The 25,150-nt window shown below is 44.1% G+C and overlaps 1 protein-coding gene across 1 annotated transcript in view; it reads right to left on the bottom strand.

Moving 5' to 3' along the window:
- The window catches only part of SYNE1 (spectrin repeat containing nuclear envelope protein 1), a 982,166-nt gene that overhangs the window by 359,349 nt on the left and 597,667 nt on the right, over positions 1-25,150 (bottom strand). The window contains 3 exon segments of the mRNA XM_030198470.1: positions 12,227-12,409; positions 14,234-14,356; positions 22,052-22,237. Coding sequence (XP_030054330.1) covers positions 12,227-12,409; positions 14,234-14,356; positions 22,052-22,237 — 492 coding nt within the window.

Raw genomic sequence — 25,150 nt, 5'->3', positions numbered from 1 at the left:
TGCTAGATTAGTCTGGACATGTGGCTCGTGCCTCCCTGCTAACAGATGGTGAAAGAACATAGATTTGCAGGGACATCAATAACTCACTTCTCAAGGCAGGAAATAAAAAATCACAACCAAAAAAACCCAGAGTATGAAATGTAGAAAGGTCAATGAACTACAAAACAGAAAAAACAAATTCAACATAGAAACATGACGGCAGATAAAGGCCATATGACCCATCCAGTCTGCCCATCCTCTGTAACCCCTAATTCTTCCTGTTCCTAAACGATCCCACATGCGTATCCTATGCCTTTTTAAATTCTGGAACAGTCCTCGACTCCACCACCTCCACTGGGAGGCCATTCCACGCCTCCACCACCCTCTCTGTGAAATAATACTTCCTTAAGTTACTCCTAAGCCTATTCCCTCTTATCTTTGTCATATGCCCCCTCATTCCAGAGCTCTCCTTCATTTGAAAAAAGGCTCTTTTCATGTACATAAATGCCCTTGAGATATTTAAATGTCTCTATCATGTCTCCTCTCTCCCAGCGTATACATGTTGAGGTTCATAAGCCTGTCCCCTCTCTTCCAGCGTATACATGTTGAGGTTCATAAGCCTGTCCCTATAATTTTTGCATTCAAGACCACTTACTAATTTTGTAGCCACCCTCTGGACAGACTCCATCCTGTTTATATCTTTCCGTAGGTGCGGCCTCCAGAACTGCACGCAGTACTCGAAATGAGGCCTCACCAGAGACTTATACAAAGGCACTATCACCTTCTTTTTCCTGCTAGTCATGCCTCTTTTTATGCACCCAAGCATCCTTCTGGCTTTGGCCATCGCTTTTTCTACCTGTTTGAAAGCTTTAAGGTCATCAAACACAATCTTCCTTCACACACTGAAGCACTACACCCCCTATACTGTACCGTTCCCTTGGAGTTTTGCGACCCAAGTGCAAAAATCCGAGGAAATGGTACAGATGGTTGCCCAAGGCTTCCACTAGGATGACAGGAAAGACATCTATGAGGAAAACAATACTTCAATACTATACCCTTATCAAAGTATAGGAATCTAAAGGACTGAACACCAGACCTGATACATCACTGGACAGTGCCTGGCTTTCCTAAGCTGGTCCTGGACTGATCTGGAAAGATTCAAGGAAAATAAATTAACAGGAAAGACTACATTTCCCCTTCCATATCATCCTTCTAGACGTAGGAAGTACATATGTTCTCTTACATTTCCAGACAGGAGGAAGCCAAGGCAGTTCTGAGGACCTGAGCCTAAATGCCATCCTGTTCTTTTCTCCATGCATCAATGTTATATAATGCTCAGTAAAAGAGTGCAATGACAATCAGGCTGCTACCTTTAAGAAATCCTCGGGTAAGGCAGACTGTAACTCTCCCCAGGATGATGCCAGTACACTAGCCAAATGAGCCTGGAGCCCCACTGACAGCAGGTACCCTTTTGAATAAGTAGGCCAAAGCGATAGCCTCCTTACCCAGCAGGCTATCAGACTTTTGATGATGCTTCTGCCTTGCAGGGACAAACATAGAGGCAATCCAATTGTTTAAAATCATTAGACATGACACCTTTAGATATCTCCTGAGCTCCCTACTCACATCCAGCTTATGAAGAAGCTGACCATCACCATGGCAGTCCTCCTTTAAAAATGAAGGCAAAGAAAAAGCCTGATTCATATTAAAATGAAATATCCACCTTGGGCAGAAAGGCTAGTACTATGCAGTGGGCCACAGTATCCTGTGTAGACACCAGATACAAGTCCTGATACAATAAGGCCTGTAGTTCAAGAGAAGTATGCTGTAAAGGCTCAAAGGGATGCCCCACCAAAACATTCAGCACTAACTTTAGGTTACACTAAGACACCACCAAATGTGACCGATCATATTGACCCTTCTCAGAAAGTGAACCACATCTGGATGAGCCACAAACCCCATCTATGACGCAAGAAATAGCAGCCATGTATACCTTAAGTGAGTAAAGCACTAGGTCCCTGCGATACCAGGAGCGAGGGTAGGCTCGGGGCATGGATAAAGTGACAACATGCAGCAGGTTAGGGTGAGCAAAATTAATGTTTATTAAAGGTGTTGGGAAAGATGACCCTGTTCAGTTTACAGGGGAAGGAGAAATCAAATGCAAAACTAGTCTTTTTAATATAAGAATGTTCTCTGTGACCTGCTCCAGGAGGACCACTGCATGCACTACAGTCTCTTAGTAAGGCAATACCTTCTCATGACTCTGGCCTGGTTTCCAGAGTTATCAGCACTGTTCTTAGTACTTCACCAGCCAGCCTGTCTCAGGCTGATCCAACATGCAAAGCTGCAAGGTCCAAGTTTTATTTGGCCTACCTGACTGTTGAGGTTCCTCTCCACAGGTACCAGATGGATCGTATGCAATAGGTCTTCGCTCCATCCCTCTGAGTCCTTGTAACCTCACTCTGGCCCTGCCTTTATAGTTCCTGGTTTTGGCTTTATCCCTCCTGTCTTACTTCTTCCCTGGGTGGGACTAAGGGTTTTAAGGTGGCTTGCAGTACCTGAGGAATCCTTGTTGCAAACTGCTATGTTCCTTCATGGAAACATTTGCTTGCCAATATTCAAAACCATTTAACCAGCCAGAAATGGCCGCCGACCGGTTAAATTGCTTGTTTATGGCTATCCGGTCATTTTCAGTGGCATTTAACTGGTTATCTCTGCTGAAAATAGCTAACTCGTGGGCATTCCAGGGGTGGATTTGGGTTAAGTGCCAATATTCAGCCCCTCACTGCATAAGTAAACTGCTTAAATTGGACTGTATAAATAGCAACCCTGTCTTTAAGCGATTTTGGCTTATGCGGTGAGGGGCTGAATATTGACTTAACCAGCTAAGTGTTAACCAGCTCAAAAACCCCTCTGATATTCAATGCCAAAGCCTGGACAGGACCCTGCACTGAATATCTGGGAATAACCCCAGTGGCGGTCACCAAAACGCTCACTGGCTGAATATCGGCCTATTGGAATTTTCTCAGTGAGTGGTAAGACACTATTTGAGAAGGCTTTTCTTGACTCTCACAGTAGACTTCAGGGTCAATATTAAGTAGGTGATGAGCCACAGTTTCTAAGTCTACCTGTTCTTGGGTCCCCATGCAAAATGGCAAACCTCAGGTAATTTTTCATATGAATATACAGGAACATTCCCTCCGAGGATTACCACCAAATATTCTGATTCACTAACCTGGACCCCTCACTGACAGCTTCAGGCTCTCTCTCCTAACCATGGCCCCAATTACCTTGTGGTCAAGGCGTAGTAAATTCAGATACCTGGCCATTTAGGACTAGGACAGTGTACAGCGCTACGTATTGTGATAAGTATGAGGCTGTCCTAGCCGGGGTAGGCCACTAGAGGGCGCCAGTACAATAGATGGAGGTCGCTAGGACCGGGGAGAGCCCTGGGATGTCCACAGGTGTAGGAGGTATGGGCTGGGTCCTGTGTAGCTAATTAACCACTTTATACTCCACCTGAGTGGGGAAAGGAAGAGAAGTGAGCTGGCAGCAGAAGAAGAGAGATTCCCCTGAAAGATACTGGCTAACTCTACGGACTTGTGGTGGACTGTGTGTCCAAAGGAGAGAAGCAGGCTGAAAATCCTGGGGTAAGAAGTCCCTAAAGCATTTAATGTTGGACTGTGTGTCCTCAGTACTTATAGGAACTGTGTGTTCAAAGAAGGAAGGACTGTGTGTCCAAAGAAGGGGGGACTGTGTGTCCCAGTATTGAGAGAAGCAGGCTGCAAAGCCTGGGGTTGGGAGTCCCCAAAGTATTGAAGCTAGTACTGAGCCCATGTATCTGTGTGGGGCGGCTCAGTGTGAAGACCTATGAAAGCATAAAGTATTAAGCTATAAGAAGTGTGCCCAGGGGCTGGAATAAAGAGTTGCCTGAGAAATATGCAGTTGGTGAGACCTGTTTAATTTGCTTAGTGGGAACCAGGTCACCCTGAGCGAGAAGGGGTAGCACACTAAGTTGCATATGATCTGCATATTGAGAACCAGGTCACCCCGAGTGAGAAGGGGGATATCACAGTATGTCTAGTAGAACTATAGAAATTATTATTAGTAGCAGTAGTAAGTTAGCAGAGGAAAGTTGGCTGTCACCGGGGTTCTACGGGTGTGAAACCTTTATGATGACAATTATTCTGAATAAATAATTTAGTCATTGCTACTTTCTAGAGCACAGGGGAGCCCTCTTCTACACAAACATGGTCTTGTGGGCTTGAACATCAGAGACTCAAAGCTTCAACCCCCAGACCTCTCATTTTCACATCCTCCCTGAGAATGGTCCTTTCTGCAGGTCTTGGGCTCCATGATTATGGACCCAGTCTCATATGTATCTCTCTCTCAGTTCAGATTTCTTCAGGATGATCTCCATTAGCTAAGTATTACGTCTTCTTTTTGACACTCTAGGGAAGCTAGAAGGAGCCTGAGCAGATAACTCATAGTTTTTCTCTGATAGTGAATGGATTGGAAGTCCCCTTCCTGGTGCAGCATAGAGGTGAGCCTGGGAATGGAGCTGTGGTCTGGAGCAATTGAGGTGACCAACGGTAGTCCTGGTGAAATACTAACAGGTCCAAGTCTAAGCCAAGGGCATAGAGTCATCCAACTAGCACTCCAGTAATTTATTTATTTAATACATTTATAGCCTGCCCATCAAGCTATCTGAGTGGAGCACAAAAGCAATTAAAAAAAAAACAACACTTCACTGTCCAATAAATAAGCCCCTTCTCAGCAAGCAAAGGCTTTACAAAGCAAGAAAGTTTTCAATTGCTTCTTAAATAAAGATAAAGGGAAATATGATGCACTGCAGGAGGACAGCATTCCACAACGAGGACCAACAGCAACAAAAACACGAGCCCAAACTTCCTCCAAGCAAACTTGATTGAACGAAGGGACAACCAACATTGCTGGCCTCTAGCTTAGGAGAAAGAAGTCCAGAAGGTGGTGTGCAAGATCATGGCATTTGCTAATTGGAACTAAACTAAGGAAAACTAGTAGCTCTCAGGTGCTCTAGTTAACTGTTTCAGATTTGGTGTGGGATGAAGTTCCCCTGCACAACTTGGCAACAGCATACATGACTGACAGCATTATTGGTCAGAGGAATTTTCTGAACCAACCCCTTTTGGGACCCTGAAGTGTAAGGCCTGGAAGAAGCAGCTATGGCTCTTCTCTTGGTCAAGTGAGGCACGTCTTTGAGTGGACCTCATCGTGGCTCGGCAAAACTCCAAGGCAAGCAAGTTCTTAAACCAAAGTAAGAAAAGTAGGAGCCATAGGGCTAGATATACTGGAAGAACCAGAACTGGCAACCAGTCTCATGTACATGTTCTGCTGGAAGCCTGGTATGCCCTGATATGTTTTTTTGAAGGGGCCAGTCAGGAGTGCTAGTTCAACCTTTTTCCCAAGTCAGATGGTTTCCTTCCCAGAAGATCCCTTCCATTCTCTTTTACATCCTCGGCCACTGAGAGAATAGGATAATATAGCAAGGATATAGATGATACAACCATTAATGTAAAGAGGAGTATATGTAAGGTTTAGGATAGTCTCTGAAAGTTCAGTTTTGGAGGAGGGACACTATTCTCCTTGAGAAATCTATTTTTCAGTTATTTTCCTCCACAAGAGACTGGGGTGAAGAAAAATTTACAACTCTGAGGACAGAGATTGGGTCTAGGACACAGGCAAAGAAACTTCCTCAAACCTTTTCTGGATGGAATGCTCTTCTCTGAGTCGTCGAGAATGAAATACCACTATTTGGAACCTGTCTCAGTCCTCTCCTTTTCTCTCAAGCATTTACAGAGATGCAACTCTTAGGTCTTAAGGCAAGGGGTAATTTTAAAGAGAAGAGTATCTCTGTGCCCAGTACTGTTCCTCCTCTGAGGGTAGTGTTTTGTTCTGATTGAATCAGGCTTTCTATTCTGATGGTAAAGAAGTCAGGTGATGTAAGTCAGAAGAGAAGTGTCCACTCAAGTTAGTTGTCGATCACATTGAGATATTGATTTCCAGGTCTTTCTCAATTCTGGGATAGTTTTTTGGTCTGTCCTAATAAGATACAGTGGTCTTCAAGGCACTAATTTCAGGAGGAGTCAGAGATTATCCTCTCTGAACACCACCTACTCCCTTTCTATCACAGTTCTTAACAACAAACATCTTGCTGTGGCCAACTGGTTCTCATCTATAAAGTTGAAGCTTAATCCTGAGAAGACATGAGCTTTACTCCCCACCTGAACAGAGGCCCTTAAATAATCCTCTCCATTAGTATGGCAGGTTCACCTGTCCAATTCTTTTCAACTCTAAAACTTTTGGGTGTCACTTTTGACTCCAGTCTTTCCTACCATTCCCATGTTTCGATAGTGCTATAATGCTACTTCTATAAGCTTAGATCGATTGCATCTGTATGCCATCTTTTCACTGAACCAGCACTACAGGTTTTTTCCCCACACCCGTATCATCTCACAGCTCGATTAGTGCAATAGCCTTTTTCAGGGCTTGAATTCATGTACCAAAGACAACTCCAACAGGTCCAAACTTGTGACTCACTCTAAGAAATGTGATCACGTGATCCCCCTTCTTCTGGATGAACACTGGCTTCTTGTCAAGAACAAGATTACCTTTAAATCTCTCCTTCTGGTATACAAAACTCTTCATTCAGGATTGCCACCTTACCTTTCTCAATACCTATGTCCGTATACTCCATCAAGGACACTATGTTCTTCCCAGTCCTATCTACTTCATGTTCCTTCCTTTAGGCATGTCCATTATGCCTTTGTCCGGAATAAAGCCTTTTATGTCTTAGGGCCTTACCTTTGCAATGCCCTCTCTCCCCAACTTAGGACTCTACCTACACTTGAAGACTTTTGTTCTTTCCTTAAAATTCTGCTCTTTAAAAAAGCTTTTGGTACTAATCCCTGAGTTTTGCACCTCCTGCCCTTTGCCTCTCTTCCCCTGTCCCTAGCTGTTTGGTACAGTATAGACTCTTCTGTGAAAGTTCATGGTAACCTCCCTGCCCTCCTTTCTTCCTTGTAGCTTTTCTTTCTTGAGACCATTGTAGTTCCTCCTTTCTTTTCCCTCTTTGTCTTAATTTCCTCTCTCTGCATGCTCCACAACTCTAATTAATTGTTTGTATTTGTGAACTTCTCTGAAGGCCCTGTCCTAAGGTGGTATATTAAGCCTTAAATAAACTTGAAACTCTGACCACACCAAGAGTTGGTATGTCCTAGAGGGTCGGCTAGCCCACTCAATTAAAGCAAAGGAATTCACAAAGGCAGTTAGAATCTGTCTTCTAGAAGATAATAGAGCAGTGCCAGGTTTGGATTTAGTGTTAGACTGGAAATCCAAAAGATAATAGTCTTCATTTGTCTTAGCACTGATATCTACAGTATATTTATTGGCTGAAGGTAGGACCAGCACCCTGTAAGAGGAGTGAAGTCAGCTCTCAGCTGTTTTTGTTTGGCTTTGTCTGCAGGCAGACATATAACCCACTCAACTGCACTGGTCTGGCAGGACTCAAGATAACTAAATTTAACAGTTAAGTCCACAGTTCCCCTTAGATCCTATATAATAAAACGCACCTCCAATATTCTGAAGCTGACTGCATGGCTGAGGCATTCCTGCTCTCTGTATCCATCTCCTGAATTGACATCACGTACTTCCGGGTTCGTCACAAGCAGAAGTGACCAACCACAAGAGGTTTCTCGGCTTCAGAATATTGGAGGTGCATTCTATTAAATAGGATTGGTCAGTTCCTTGAAGCACAGCCAGAGCTCAGCATCCTGCACAGTAACGCTCAGACACCAGAGAGAGGGGGGGGGGGGGGGGATGACACCGGAGAGGGGGGAGGTATCTCTGTCACACACACACACTCTCTCTCACAGTCAATGTCTTTCTTTCTCTCTCTCACTCTCATACACTGTCTCTCACACACTCTATGTCTCACACTGTATCACATTCACTCTCTATGTGTCACACAGTCACTCACACACTCTCTTGGTCTCATACACTCAGTCTCACAGACAGTCTGTGTCTCACGCACACACTGTATCTGTGTGAAACACACTCTCTTTCTCTCACACTATGTCTCACATACGCACTTGCACACACTCTCATTCTCACACACACACTCTCTCACAGACACACTCGCACCCAGACTCACTCTCTCTCTCACACACACACACTCGCAAATTCACTCTCTCTCTCACACACAGGGGCTCATTTTCAAAGCACTTAGACTTACAAAGTTCCATGGGTTACTATGGAACTTTGTAAGTCTAAGTGCTTTGAAAATATGCCTATACAGTCACTCTCACATACACTCTCTCAAACATACACACTCCGAGGAAAACCTTGCTAGCGCCCGTTTAAATTGTGTCAGAAACGGGCCTTTTTTACTAGTTTTTAAATGTCTTTTTATTTGAAAGATTGCCATAATCATGTGTTTCTATTCATAAAAGTGCAAAACATGCAAATAAACCATAAATTATATTCCAGTTCTCTTGAAAAATAATTCATGCAACATTCTTGAATTTCAAAAGATCAGATGGCACATGGTGAAACTGGAAAAATGCACAAGTTTGGCATTATTGTGTTCATTAAGAGAAAGATCTGCCCTCAGTTTAACATGTAACATTCCTAAGGCTCACAGAGTAAACAGTCACCCTCTCCTGCTTATAATCGAAAGAGAAAAACGCCTATATTGCGACCCAAATTGGGAGATAGACGTTTATCTCCCAAAAACGAATAAATCGGTATAAGCGAAAGCCGATTTTGGACGTTTTCAACTGCACTCCGTCGCGGATGCGGACAAAGTTGATGGGGGCGTGTCAGAGGTGTGGCGAAGGCGGAACTGGGGCGTGGTTATCGGCTGAACAGAGATGGGCGCATTTCACCGATAATGGAACAAAAGTATGCGTTTGTAGCTAGAATTTAGGGCACTTTTCCTGGACCCTGTTTTTTCACGAATAAGGCCCCAAAAAGTGCCCTAAATGACCAGATTACCAACAGAGGGAATCGGGGATGACCTCCCCTGACTCCCCCAGTGGTCACTAACCCCCTCCCACCACAAAAAATGATATTTCACAACTTTTTATTTTCACCCTCAAATGTCATACCCACCTCCCTGGCAGCAGTATGCAGGTCCCTGGAGCAGTTGTTAGGGGGTGCAGGGGACTTCAGGCAGGTGGACCCAGGCCCATCCCCCCCTACCTGTTACAATTGTGCTGCTTAATGCTTAGTCGTCCAACCCCCCCAAACCCACTGTACCCACATGTAGGTGCCAACCTTCACCCCTTATGGCTATAGTAATGGTGTAGACTTGTGGGCAGTGGGTTTTGAGGGGGATTTGGGGGGCTCAACACACAAGGGAAGGGTGCTATGCATCTGGGAGCTCTTTTACCTTTTTTTGTGTTTTTGTAAAAGTGCCCCCTAGGGTGCCCGGTTGGTGTCCTGGCATGTGAGGGGGACCAGTGCACTACGAATCCTGGCCCCTCCCACGAACAAATGCCTTGGATTTATTCGTTTTTGAGCTGGGCGCTTTCATTTTCCATTATCGCTGAAAAACAAAAACGCCCAGCTCACACATTGTCGAATAAAACATGGACGTCTATTTTTTTGCGAAAATACGGTTCGGTCCGCCCCTTCACGGACCTGTTCTCGGAGATAAACGCCCATGGAGATAGACGTTTTCGTTCGATTATGCCCCTCTATGTTTTCGTCAGCTCTCTATACCCAGAAATTCAATACTGGAGCTCAAACATGGCCTGGCATAGAAGTTCGAGGTATAACGCCAGCAGCAGTCAGGAAAACACTGATCATCGCTAGCTGAATATCAGACTGTTAATTTATGCTTGCTAAATATGAAGCCTTCGTATAAATATTATTGTAGCAGCTTTCAGCAGCAAATACATATAGTGGTGCTAAATATACGCATTTAGATGCTGCAGCTGATACAGGGGTTTTTAACAAGTGGTGCCCAAGGAAGGGGGGGGGGGGGGGGGTTAGGGTCTTGAAACCAGAGGCAATTTATTAAAACTTTCTAGACAGTTATTAGGATAGTTATTGGTAGTATAACTGTGCACTATCGTAATTTCAGTGACATGTTAGCAGTTAGCAGCTAACAGTGTGTGGTTCAGGATGGGGTGCAAGAGATTCATTGATCAGTTAATAGGGTGCAGGAACTAAAAAGGTTAAGAACCCCTGAGCTAATCTTTAAATTAAATAGGCTAACCACTGGTGCTGAAAATCCAGCCCTATGTGAATAGTTCCCCTTTGAAAATTGTTTACTGGAACAAGCTGCCCATGAATTGGAAGGATTTCTGTTGGCAAACAATGCACATAGATCTGAAATGACCTTAAATTCCCCCATCCAAGGGATATCTTTAAAAAATCTAGCTAAAAAAAAACATTTATGCTACAGAACCCCACCCATGCTTTTTAAATTGGCTTAAATGAGAATACTTTTTAGACAAATTGCTTTTATAAATCAAGAGTCACAAGTTTTCATGCATCAGAATTGTGAATGTGGCTGTGATGTCATAAAAATCAGACAGCACAAACCACTCTAACTCTATGAGGTAGCTTATGATTGTTGCAAAACAGATGTCATAAGTAATAACATCAGTAAACTTTTAGGTGACATGGAGGGGCATAATCGAACGAAAACGTCTATCTCCATGGGCGTTTATCTCCGAGAACGGGTCCGTGAAGGGGCAGACCGAACCGTATTTTCGCAAAAAAATAGACGTCCATGTTTTATTCGACAATGTGTGAGCTGGGCGTTTTTGTTTTTCAGCGATAATGGAAAATGAAAGCGCCCAGCTCAAAAACGAATAACTCCAAGGCATTTGTTCGTGGCAGGGGCCAGGATTCTTAGTGCACTGGTCCCCCTCACATGCCAGGACACCAACCGGGCACCCTAGGGGGCACTTTTACAAAAACACAAAAAAAAGGTAAAAGAGCTCCCAGATGCATAGCACCCTTCCCTTGTGTGTTGAGCCCCCCAAATCCCCCTCAAAACCCACTGCCCACAAGTCTACACCATTACTATAGCCATAAGGGGTGAAGGGGGGCACCTACATGTGGGTACAGTGGGTTTGGGGGGGTTGGACGACTAAGCATTAAGCAGCACAATTGTAACAGGTAGGGGGGGGATGGGACTGGGTCCACCTGCCTGAAGTCCACTGCACCCCCTAACAACTGCTCCAGGGACCTGCATACTGCTGCCAGGGAGGTGGGTATGACATTTGAGGGTGAAAATAAAAAGTTGTGAAATATCATTTTTTGTGGTGGGAGGGGGTTAGTGACCACTGGGGGAGGTCATCCCCGATTCCTTCTGTTGGTCATCTGGTCATTTAGGGCACTTTTTGGGGCCTTATTCGTGAAAAAACAGGGTCCAGGAAAAGTGCCCTAAATTCTAGCTACAAACGCATACTTTTGTTCCATTATTGGTGAAATGCGCCCATCTCTGTTCAGCCGATAACCACGCCCCAGTTCCGCCTTCGCCACACCTCTGACACGCCCCCATCAACTTTGTCCGCATCCGCGACGGAGTGCAGTTGAAAACGTCCAAAATCGGCTTTCGCTTATACCGATTTATTCGTTTTTGGGAGATAAACGTCTATCTCCCAATTTGGGTCGCAATATAGGCGTTTTTCTCTTTCGATTATAAGCAGGATAGCCAGTTAAGTGCAATATTCACCACCTGAAGATCCACATAAAGAAAGGACTGTGTTTTATGCGCTCCCATTTATCTGGCTAGCCTAGCTGGTTAAGTGCTGATTCCAACCCCAAAAAGTCCATAAAATAACCGGTTTTGCTTTGAGCATTAACTGGGCATTTTGAGTGACGCTATCCAGTTAAGTGCCACTGAGAATGCCCACATAGTCAAATATTGGGCCCTAAATGGGTAAACTGTCCTATAGGGATAGTTTCAGGTTGCCACCATAGCTCTGCTGAAAGCATACCCCTCCACTCTATGGATAGTGGTAGAGTGGTTAGAATTTCAGCTTACTATATAGGGGGCTGAAAATCTAAGCAAAGTGGAATTACAGGTTTACTGGTTGCTGCTGATGAACATACACCTCCCATTTGAATATTGGCTTGATAGGTTTTAAAATTACAGAAACAGTCTGTGGTACTGTTCACCACGAGGGGCTGACAGGCAGCAGTGGAAAGTAGTAGCTGTGTTGTGTGCACCCTCATCGCTTGCCCTTACCTGCATGATGTTGCACTGTTGGATGGCAGTATGCTGGAGTCGGCTGGCTTCCTCCTGCAGTCTGAGTGCTGTGTGACATATGGGCAGGCTAGTGACCACCTCTTCAGGAATCCGCAAACCACTTTGGCATGCCTGGACTGCCTGGACCTTTGGCTTTAGTGACTCCATGTCAGATAACAGATGCTAGAATAAGAGTAGTATTCCAGTCAGTTTTTGTTCCAGGAAAGGGTCTGATTTATTAAGAATTCAATTCAAAGTTCCAAAATTAAAACAGAGAGGTGTGGTAGCCGTGTTAGTCCACTTTTAAAGGTAATCAATAGAAATAAAACAAAGATCTGGGTTTTCTAGCCCATTATAAACCATAAAATTGTACTGCTTTGTCACCCTCCTGTCTCCATGCATATCTCCCTGTCCCTCATCCACCCGACTCTTCCTGTCTCTCACCTATCCACCCCCATCCTGTCAGACTGTCACCGAAATGCTTTGATGTTTGACTTATATATACTGTCATCTACCAACATTTGCTTATTTTCGATCTGACGAAGAAGGGCATTTGAAAGCTAATCAAGATATGTATTGTTATGTCCAATAAAAAAGGTATCATCTTATTTTCTTTTCTATGTTTTGTTTTATTTCTATTGATTAAAATTAAAACAGAAGGCAGAAACTATTTTTTGCTGGTAGAAATGTGTTTCATCTGTGTAAAAAGCTTTTGCACAATGGCCTGTTGTGTGTGTGAAAAATTATGTACGTAGTGCCTGTATTCATATAATTTTGCCTAACGTAACAAAATCTTCCTAGGCCCATGGTTGGGGGAGGGATTTGCATTTACATTTGGTATTTTCAAAAGTATTTGTCCTCAGAAACTCTGTCCCAGAGGTTTTCAGCCCAGTCCTTGGGGCACATCCAGTCAGGTGGGGTTTTCAGGATATCCACATTGAATTCAATTGGTTCAAAACATCTGTTCTATCCACACAAATAAGTAGGCGTAAAGGTGTATGGATCCTTTTTCCTTGGTTAATTTCTAAAGTGAAAGTATGTGTGCTTCTACTTTGGAAATCAAGCAAGCTTTACATAGTGAAATATAAAAATGTAAATGTAGCTATTATGCGCAGCTATAAAATTGCCCGGGGGGGGGGGGGGGGGAGGGGGGGGAAGCTGTGTCATCTCCTTGGACAGCTTGTAAATTTATGGTTACCATGAGCTAACAGTCAAAAAGAAACATCATGTTTCTCTTTCAAAATGCAGAGCTGGTAGGGTCTGTGGGTAGAAACTTACCTGTGGGTTATGCATGAAACATCAGAAAGTAAGCACAGGGAGTGCAAAATGAAATATCCAGGTCTACTTCCCTCTCCCACCCTTGTCCTGCTTCTTTTACCCAATGCTAAAACATTTCATGCTATGAAATGGTGCATACACTTTCAGTTATTAAGGTGCAAATTTAATTGTCAAAGAATGAAAACAGGTCTCATGAAATATTCAAACAGCACAATATAATAGTACAAATGGTGAGTTTTTACAGCAATCTGAATTTTTTGTTTTGCTGTTAGTGGTGAAGTCTTTTGTAATTTGTTTGGCTATTACCCATTTTTTTAAAGTAATACCTTTATTGAATGCAAAAGCCAGCCAAGTACAAGTATCAATGCCATGAACAAAATGTACAACTAAAACAATACAAGAGAAGTATAGCGCATAAAACAATCAAGTGTTTCATCCCAACTTCTGTATATTTTAAACTGTATAGAGCTCCCTCCCGTCCCTGCCTTCTATACTTCCCCATCCTGATCCAACCTGAAGTCGTTCAGATGTGGGCCAAGAATAGGGTGGCTCCAGAAAAAGGAGGACAGATTGAGCCAGTCCAGATTTTACTTCCATTGAATGGAAGTAAAACCCGGACAGGCTCACTTTTGTTTTCTGGAACCATATGGTAACCCTTGACTAGAACATGGCACGCAATAATGGAAATCTCAGGTTTTTCTCTTGGGTTTATGATCTTCTGTACCATACCTGTCTGTGAGATAGCTGTTCTTTGAGACTCAAGCGCCCAAGCTCTGGAGAGGTCAAAGTCATCTGAGCTTGCTCCAGAGCAGCCTGAAGTGTTTTCACCTCAGTTTCAAACTTCTTCATGTCCTGTAATATCAGTATCACATATATTACAATAAATAAAGGTCTAAGTAATAGGCATATGCCATTCTGATCCCTGCCTGTTATGTTTTATTTTTTTCTTAAACCTGGTAATTTCTCTTTTCTCTCTCTTCCCCCCTCCCCCGTTGAATTAAATAAGCTTTCACCTTTATTTCAAAAAGCAAAAGCTATGTTGTCTGCAAGTAAATTGCTAAGTCATTTCCAGAATTGAGACCCAACCACAACAAAGGTGCTTCTTCTAGCCTTACAGGAATACCCGATAGACAGGATCCCTGTGATCAGAGAGAAAAGGTAGATGATATATCTTTAGCATTAAAATAATAGGTGCTCCGTAATCAAACTTTGAACACCAAAACCAAGATTTTAAATTGTATTCTCTAATAACCAAACAAACAGTGAAAATCAAAGAGAGCGGGGATAATGTGAGCCAACCGCTTAGTTATTGTCAATGGACCATTTGCAAAATAGGTACAGTGGACATTGGAAGGCCTAAGTATAAACCATTGTAATAATTAAAGTGCTATAACACTAATGTGAGAGATCAGCCTCAAAACGTGGAGGAACATTCTGACCCCATGACCATAGTTCATGCTGACCAAAGAGTAGGTAGGGTGAGTTGGATCTTCCGAAGAACACAAGGGAGAAACAGAAATTCTGTGCGTGATATTTTATTGAAAATACACCAAAAGACTTGACACAGTAGCTGTGTTTCGGCACAGAAGCACCTGCCTCAGGAGTCTGAGAGTACGGTGTATGCTTTCATCTGATCCTGCACAAAGGGAAATGGACGGTGTTGCCAAACAATACTAAACTGCTTACCTGTCGGCATTGTCCGATGGTTTCTCTTTATGATTTTCCTTAGCAAATTGTAGCTGTGTTCATTACTTTGGGCTTTGAGTTAAATTTCCTCACAGTTTAGCGTTGCAGGATCAGATAAAAGCATACAGCATACTCTTGGACTCCTGAGGCAGGTGCTTCTGTGCCGAACAGAGTCTTTTGGTGTATTTTCAATAAAATATCACGCACAGATTTTAACATTTCCCTTGTGCTCTTTGGAAAAGCCAACCCACCCTACTCATTGTTCAGTGTATAGCATGAATGGGGCCATTTTATAAGCTCACACCCAGAGTTATGCACCACTTACATATGTCAATGTCCAAAGCCACCGCTAACTTCTCCAATCCAAAAATACTCCCTCTACTGCCCCACCCCCAAAACCTATCTCTTGCAACTTCCCTACCATCTCAAAAATTGTAACACATCCAAAACTTGTCCCCCCCCCCCTCAACTATCCTACATGCCCCAAACTGCCCCCACTACCTCCACCACAGACATAACACATGCCCAGTGCACACACAACACAGGACAGATTATATATATATATATATATATATATATATATATATATAGGTTTATCTATACACAAACACATACAGACCCACAACTACACACCCACAGGGAATATAAATAATTTCATGTCCATTTATTTCATTTAAACTACTTCAAGAATCAAATGGTTTTCTTATTGGTTGCTAAGGGTATTGCCAAGTAATATCTGTTGCTATGAACAGGGCCAGATTAAGCCACTGGCAAATAAGTTTACCCTATATCTTTAGCGGGGTCCTGTGAGCTGTGCACAGGACTCAGAAGGTTAGGTTTGCCAGCTGTCTTGACTTTATTCAGAAGAACTCTACATTAATATCCAGAAGGTAGAAGGATGGGTAATGTGTCTGGACATTTTTCTGAGTCTACTCCCCCTCCCTCCCCCCAGTCTGAGACTGCCTACTTCCATTGTAACTTTCTGCAGAGACTATAGGTTGGATCCAGCCAATGGGAAACCAGTGGCATTGGAGGCGGAAGACTGGAACAAGGAGGTTAGACGGCAAAAAGTTGACAAAAAGTTGAAGCCAATTAGGTTAATCTCTGCTTCCTCTCACCTGAACAGCTGTCTTCCATGTACACTCAAAAAGCAAACAAACCTATAAGCTGCTGCATCCACATTGTCGTTCTTTATTGTTGGTGGTGTTTTTATTTAATCTCATTTATATTTTCAAACATGCTAGCTTGTGTAGCATACGGATGTAAACAGAGGAAGGGAGCGTACAAGCTCTGGGGACACTTGGATGACATCTTCCAGGCTCCCCATGGCCTGACACCACTGAGAAGCCAGGGTCCATTGAACTTATCTCATGTGAAGATGTGTCATGGGTGTAACATACACTGTGGAAGCAATCTGGCCCAACAATCTCAACATCTGCTGAGCTGTGACCTGCTGAGAGGCTCAAACCCTGGAAGTGAGTGTGACAAGAGTGTCCGCTCTCATGTCCAGAAAGCTCGAACTTGCTGTGTATCGAGCAGGGTTCTTATGAATTCCAATCGCTGGACAGGACAAAGATGGGACAAGGGGTAGTTTACAAAGAACCCTAGTAGCTTGTGCACCTGAATAGTCCGGAGAGGTGCTCTTTACCAGCCAGTCGTCGAGATATGGGAACACATGGACTCCCAGTCTGTGTAGCGATGCTGCAACTACCGCTAGACATTTGGTGAAGACCTGGGAGCTGATGCGAGGCCAAAACGCAACATGCGGTACTGAAAGTGATATGTTCCCAGTCAAAATGAAAGATACTTCCAGTGGGCTGGAAGTATCAGGATGTGGGTATATGCATCCTTTAAGTCCAGAGAGCATAGCCAATCATTTTCCTGAATCATTGGAAGAAGAGTGCCCAGGGAAACCATCCTGAACTTTTCTCAGACTAGGAATTTGTTCAGGGCCCCTTAGATCTAGAATGGGATGCATCCCCTCTTGTTTTCTCTTGTACAAGAAAGCACTTGGAATAGAATCCCTGCCCTCCTCCCCTGGTGGAACAGGCTCAACTGTGTGGGCCTTCAGAAGGATTGAGAGCTCCTCTGCAAGTACTTGCTTGTGCTGAGACCTGAAGGAGTGAGCTCTTGGTGGGTAAGTTGGAGGTTTCAGAGGGCGTATCTGAGATGGACTATTTGAAGAACCCACCAGTCAGAGGTTATAAGGGGCCATCTTTCTTGAAAAAAATTTCAGCTCCCCCCCCGACCAACAAGTTGTCCGGGATGGACACTTTTACTGCAGCTATGCTCTGCTGGAGCCAGTGAAAAGCTCATCCTTTGCTTTTCCTGGAAAGCAGCAGGGGCCTTGGGTGCACGCTGTTGACATGGACGAGCACACTGGGGTTGAGTCTGAGCAGGCTGGCAAGCCAGGGGGTTGTGCCTACACCTCTGATAGTAATAGGGACTACTCCTTGGCTTTCCAAAAGTCCTCATAGCTGAGGACGTAGATGCAGAAGGCGCTCAGTGAGAGAGAGAAGAGATGGTATTGATATGTTTTTTTGATTTGGTATGCGACTTCAACCTTCTCTCCAAAAAGGTTATCCCCCCGGCATGGGGCATCCACCAACCTCTGCTGAACAGAATGTTCTAAGTCAGAAACATGCAGCCATGATAGTCTGTGCATTGCTATTCTTTGGGCAGAGATCCTAGATGTCACATCAAAAGTGTTGTAAGGGCCCCTGCCAAGTACTTTCGACGCGCCTCTACTGCATGACCAACTGGTAAAGTGACTCAGCCTGCTCCAGAGGGAGCGTCTCAGCCATGTCCGACAACTTGCGCACCGAGTTTCGCAAGTAGACGCTCGTGAAGAGCTGGTAGAATTGTATTTGAGAGATAAGCATTGAGGCCTGGAACATTTTTCTCCCAAAAGAATCCATGGTTCTAGCTTCTCTACCTGGAGGCGCCAAGGCATAGTCCCTGGAAATCCTGGCTCTTTTTGAGAGTGGATTCTACCACAAATGGAATTGTAAGGCAACTGAGGCTTATAAAATCCAGGTGTGCTGTGAATCCGATACATGGAATAGAAGTTCTTGGGCAGTACAAGGACCGACAGAGGGGACTCCCAATTCCTAATGAGGACTTCTTGGAGTACCTCATGGAGAGGGACAGTCACAGCCTCCCTAGCAGGAGACGTGTAGTCCAGGACCTCAAGCATCTTAGCCCTGTGCTTATCCTCCACTTCTAAAGGAAATGAAATTAAATAGTGTAATAATTGATTCATATTTCAGTTATCTGTTATTGTTGTGCTGATTGCACCTTTTCTGTTCATGGTTCTAATTTTTCATGACAATAAACATTTTTAGTTTATTGCCTCTGCTTGTCTGGACTGACTAAGAATCCTAGCGGTTTGTGTGTTTGTCTGTGGGTGCTTTCTAGGAACTGTGGGACCACTAGGAGTGTGGCCCCAGTATATAGGAATCACTGGGGATAATTTGAGAGCGGGAGACTCACCCAGAGGTGGTTGGGACCCAGGCGGAGGGAGACAGAATACAGCACAAGCAGTAGGTGCAGGCACAACTCTATATAAATACTTTAGCTAATTAGAATCTCCAAGCTTCATCAACTGAAAACTTCCTCTGAAGCCAGCCAAAACTCCCTTTTATCAAGTTTGGTAGGCAGCAGCAATGTCCCTGAGCCACTGATGCTGGCACCCCATGCATGCTTAGTTGTTGGTGACTCAAAGATGCTGCCACTGACTGCAGAGCTTTATAGACGGGAGTTCTGGCCACCTTTTAAGAAAGTCCTCGGCTGATAATGTTTGGAGAGCCCCACCAGCTCCAGCAAGGGTCAAGGCTGGTGTCTGACTTGCTAGGACCCCTCTCAATCCCATCTCCTCCCTGTCTCCCCTCCAATCTCCCCATCTCAGTCATTACTATCACACGGACAGATCCTCATCACATACAGAGCAAGGGATCACAAAAATTGAACTGAGCGGTATGTACTGCAACATTGGAGGAATAAAACCATAAAATGCATTTCCTTTTCTAATGAACACAAGACAAAGACATCTGCTATGAAATTTTCCCCAAACTAACATATTATTTAAGAAAATCTACAACTTACAACTTTACAGGTCTATCTCTTCCAGGATTCACTGATCTTTGCGAGTTTCTCTGTGTAGTATATTAGCTATCTGTTACTTGATGTCATTACTAGTATCATATTTTATACTCTAATAACTATACTATATTTGTGTTTTTCTGTTATTATATGACATTCCTTAGATATGATTTTACCTGTTTGATTTTATATTATGAACTGCTTTATTATTAGTTTAAGGAAGAGCGGTATATCAAGGATTATAAACCATGTTCCACTTAATTCATTCAAAATAAAATGCTTTTTTTTCTACCTTTGTTGTCTGGACATTTTAATTTTCCATCATGTTGGTTCCAGTTTCTCTTTTCTTCTTTCCTGTCTATTTTCTGCTAATAATTCTTCAAGCAGCTGCTGTCCATTTGTCTCTTCTCCTCTCACCTGCTCTCACTACACCTGCTTCTGACATATCAATCTTTCCTTTTTAGCTCTTCTCTTTTTTTTCCTTTACTGCCTGTCTGTTCACTCAAGTTTCACCCTCTTTCTCACTCCCCTCCTTTTTACTTTTCAACTACATATCAAATTCCATCTCTCCCTCACCCACTAGCTCTCCCATTCTCCATCTCACTCCTTCCCCAGCCTTCCATTCCCTTTCATCTACTCCCCATTATTATATTTCTACCCCCTGTAGTCACTATCCTCTTCTCATTTCATTCCCTCTCACCGGCTTCTCCCACATGGTTCCATCATTCTCGGCGTCTTTCTCCCCTCCCCACCCTCATAGTCTGACATCTTCCTGTTCCTTCCACTTCCCCTTCCCAGCTTCTTCCCGTCCCTTCCCTCCTGCCCACATCCCCCATGGTCCAGCATTTTTCCTTCTGTATTCTCTCCTACCTATTGTCCAGCATCTCTCCTTCACTCCTTTCTCCCTCCTATGCACCTCTCCCTCTCTCTCTTCCACCCCCTATATCTAAAATCATCCCTCTCTCTCTCTCTCTCTTTTGCATCCTGGGTCTAACATCTTTCTTTCCCCCCTCTCCATGCAACATCTCTCTTATTTATTTTTTTATTTATTGGTATTTTAACCACCTTTATGAAGAGATTCACCCTCTCCTTCCTCCTCATGCAGGATCTCTTTCCTTCCCTCTGCTCCCCTCCTCCCATATCCAACAATTCTCTGTTTATCTATCTTCCCTCCCTCCCATTGTCAGATTTTCATTTCGAATCTCCACCCACTCACCCCATCTACCTTCACAAGCGTCTCTCTCAAAGGGTTGGTTGGCAGTGACTCTCGCACGTTGCCTACGGCTGACCCAGAAACCTCCCCTCTGCCGCATCCTACTCCCTACATATAACTTCCTTTTTTGCCTGGGCATGATATGGCAGAGGGGAGGTTTCTGGGTCAGCCGCAGGCAGCATGTGAAAGTTGATGCCATCACTGATGAAAACATTTTAAGAGAAAGGCTTGTTAAGGGAAGGAAGGGAGGGAGATGCAGGACCATGGAGCCCAGCTTGTTCCCCCGTGCTGGTGCTGTCAAGGATACAGTTCTGAATGGGCCTGAGCCCAAAGTGAATGGGCCTGGGCCCAGGCCCACCCGTGGCTATGCCCCTGGCATGGATACACACAAACATCTACCCCCACCCCTCACCCCACACACACCCCTCACCCCACACACAACCCTCACCCCACACACACACACACGGATTTACATGCAAAGGGGTTAGAAAGGATTCCCTAAGTCGTGCTCTGCATGCTTTCCCCATTTGTTTTGATGTCTGAACATCCAAACCTTGGTGGTCCAAATACACAGTTGTGTGTAATCAGATGCATGTGTTAATTATCCATTGGAATAAAAAACTAGGTTTTGTGATCATATAATCTATATCTGACCTCCAGTTCTGAAAGCAACTTAAAAATTGATGAAATATAAATATAGAAAAGTAATTCAAAAGGGACAGATCTCTGTGGGACTCCTGTAATTAGAGAAAATAATGAAGTACAACTGCAATCAATCCTAATCTACTTCCTACTGGGAAGAAATAATTTAAATCAAAACAAGACCAAACCCTCGATCCCTGCTTCCTTCAAAAACATCTAATTAGGTGTCATGGTTCAATGTACTAAAGGTGACGGTGATATCCGGTAGTGTTAAAATATATGAAGTATCCTGCTCAACACCCTGACAAAACCCATCAAGCGTAGTTAATACTGTTTAAGCAGATGGAAAGGGCCAAAGTGTGCTAAAGGTGTTTATCCTTATTTTGGGTCTTTGGGGAAAAAAGTAGATATGGTCCATAGTTACAAAGTATTAGAAATACTAATATTGTAAACAGAACCCTTCTTACAAAAATCTTAGTTTCGTTACACAGTGTGAATCACAGCAATATACAAAACAATGAATGAAAGGATCCTCGTGCTGCCATCTAATCCACCTCTCCACGAAGGATCCAGTCTATACCTATATCATTCCAAAGCTTTGTCAAACTTGTGCCATCACTTCCATGCTCTGCTGTTTGAGTACCCTTAAAGATAGAAAAAAAAATTTCTAACGTCTACCCTAGATCTCATTCTGCCAGCTTCCCTTCCCCCTGCTGCAGATGGTCAAGCTGGAAAGGTGTGATCTTATATTCATGCATAGGAGGAAAGATGGAAGCTAGCACAGTCATTGGGCAGTCAGCAGTAGACAATGAGCAATAAAACAGCCATCCAATGCAGCAAGGCTCTAAGACTATATACAAACTTAGCTGCAGCTGACTGATGCCTTGTGCAGGGAATTCTAATACCTTAGCAGCATCATGAAGATTCTGCAGACGTAGTTTGATGAGTTGCTGTAATTCTTCCGTCTGCCGTCCCAGTTCTGATACTTGCTGAGTCATCCCTTCTGTATAGTATACACTGGTCAGGTAGTCTATCTTCTCATTCATGGCTTCTAAGTCACTGTGAATTTCTCTGGATTCCTCCAGCATTGCCTGTAAGGATAACAACATATCTAGTTTTTCTTTCTTAAATCAGACATTTCAATACTATAACCATGCAGGTTTTTGTTTCCTTTTCTTGTCTCTCTGTCCAGGGGTAGCAGAGCATCTTTTATGTTGTGAAGGCCAAATAAACAAAGCCTTGGCTCTCCTCCCCATTTCTGTAGTTCCTGATACTGTAGGGTCATGACCACCATGCCACCATGTCACTGCCCACTGGGACACATTTTTCTGTTGGTAGTAGTATAGGCTTTTGAAATTACAAATGCTTCATTATTTGAAGTTCAAAGGCATGCCAAAAATTAGGCATGAGTGTGTACTGAGTCAGCAGTTCAAGTCAGTGTTGCCAGGTGGTCGTGCATTTTCCCTAAAAACAAATAAGCCCAAAACAAGCAATATGAATTGAAAATCAAGCCCCAAAATAAGCCTAATTTTTTGTGTGAAGTTTAATCATATGCTAAAACACTCCTGTGACAAAACAGTGGGTTTTAAGCCTGTAAACTGTATTGATTATTTCATGAAGTGTATTTCCCTAGTTTGGGCAGCACGAGAGAAATGACTTTGTTTGTTTGTTTGTTTTTCTTTAGTCTAACACAGATTGGAAATGAGATGCAGTACACTTTTGAAAACTACTTGTTCTGGGCTCTGATTGGCCCAGGAGTTCAATTCATATAGGATGTACTGGCTTTTGTCCCCAGTCTTAGCCAGGGAGAAGAGAGAGAATGATCTCTTTACTGTAAATAGTTATATTTGATAACCTGTGAGCAGCTATATGCCCTGATCTCCTCAGGTGCTATTTAGATAGTATACAAATGTTTAAATACTGTAATAATTGATTCATACTTCAGTTATCTGTTATTGTTGTGCTGATTGCACCTTTTCTGTTCATGGTTCTAATTTTTCATGACAAACATTTTTAGTTTATTGCCTCTGCTTGTCTGGACTGACTAAGAATCCTGGTGGTTTGTGTGTTTGTCTGTGGGTGCTTTCTAGGAACTGTGGGACCACTTGGAGTGTGGCCCCAGTAACATAGGAATCACTGGGGATAATTTGAGAGCAGGAGACTCGCCCAGAGGTGGTTGGGACCCAGTCGGTGGGAGGAGGGAGACAGAATACAGCACAAGCAGTAGGTGCAGGCAGACCTGAGCTGTGCTGGGGATAGACCCTCTAAGTGGCTGTGGGGTAGCCCCAGGTGGGTGGCTAGGCGTTTTGTGACAACTCCCCCGGCTATTTCCCTTACAACTACCGGGCATTAGAGGAACTGGAAGCGGTGCTTACCCTGACCCTCTTCTGTACACCGGCTGTGCACTGTTAGCGCCTGGTGTCCCACCCCAGGAGACCTCAGCTTATTCATACGTGAGATGCCAGAGTTGTGGCTCATGCCATTGGCAGCATATGTGAGTTGTTCTGCTCACATGTGCTGACAGTGCCAACAAGCCTAAAAACAATCTACCCATGAATTCAGAAAAAAACCCTGCAAGTCCTTAAAAAAAAAAGCCCAAATTTGCGGGAATCAAGCTGAGTTGGAAACGTTGGTGCTGGTATTTCCAGAAGCCCTGGGGGGTGGGGTCCCTGCCAGTGGGCTGGAGTGTGAGATGTCCCTGGTTGGGAGGTAGCCCAGCCACAAGGGGTGAGGTTGAAATAAGTTGTAGAGAGAAAGTGTTTCCCTGTATAGAGTGACAAGAGCGGTGGAGTTTGAGTTTAATAAAAGGAGTTGTAAGGAGGTACAAGAGGTCTTTGGTTGCCTGTACCCCTGCCAGGACCCTTGGGAGTACTGGAGGATCCTGAGTGTAGGAAATAAATTCAGGCTGATTATAAGAGATGTTGCTGCCCCATAAGTGGCAATGGAGAAGGAGAGTGAGTTTCAGGTGGACAAGGGGCGTCCAGCCTGGAAGTGGGATTAGGAAGCCTGCCTAAGGCTGAAGTGTAGCCCGGAGAGGTGTACTACTGGAAGAAGGACAGCATAAAGGGCCTGTGCCTGTCAGAATTGTACTGGAAACTAGGAGTATTGGAAACTGCCTTGGATTTATTTTGCCACAACAGGATGGGTAAAGGACAGGAGGTATGTAAATATGTATAGCTGTGAATTACTTGTTGAGAGAGGAAGAGAGGTCAAGATTGCTACAATTCATCTTGAATAGAACTGTGTATATAGAGTTGAAGTGTTGGCTGGTGGTTGCAGAAGTTCCAGTGAAGTTATTTTGCATTCTACAAATTCTGGGAGTGCAGCATGGTTATTTTTGAAAGAGAGTGAGAGCAGTTGCTTCTGGACTACGACAGGTATCACTATAAATTTCTTTTAAAACTCCCAACACCCCGGATTGTTATTCTGGACCATTGACCCACTACCAAGCAGGGCCACTGAGATAGGGGGCAGGGGGGCAATATTCCCCAGGCCCGGCCTCCAAGAGTGGGCCAAGCGCCGGTAAGCTTCTTCCTGCCTGCCTGCTTCTGGGTCTGTCTCTCTCTTGCTCCTGTGTGCCAGGACCCAGATGATCATATTAATGTGATAACCCGGGTGACCCAGGTTATCACGTTAATGCAGTCATCTGGGTCCTGGCACACAGGAGCAGGAGATGACTGATCAAGGGAAGAGCAGTCATACATAGTAAGGTAAGGGGGCGGCAGCCCAAATGTGGGGTGCAGCGTGGCGGTAGCACAGATGGGGGGGTGATGGTCAGCAGCCCTCCCCAGCCCTGTCTCTCAGCGGCCCTGCTCCCAAGCTCGACTGAAGGTGAACTGGAGCTGTAAGTGTGGTGTGTATGGTGCTCTGACACATCTGGTGGTGAGAAGAGAATTGTGCTTTGTGGCTTAGGTGGGACCTGAGCTAACAGGGACCGTGAGACTTGGATTACAAGTGTCATCACCAGCGGACAGGGCAAATGTTCCCCAAGCTGGCCCGCATTT

Source organism: Microcaecilia unicolor, chromosome 3 (genome assembly GCF_901765095.1).
Source record: "Microcaecilia unicolor chromosome 3, aMicUni1.1, whole genome shotgun sequence".
Taxonomy (NCBI): Eukaryota; Metazoa; Chordata; class Amphibia; order Gymnophiona; family Siphonopidae; genus Microcaecilia; species Microcaecilia unicolor.
This window is presented reverse-complemented; position numbering and strand designations above follow the sequence as displayed.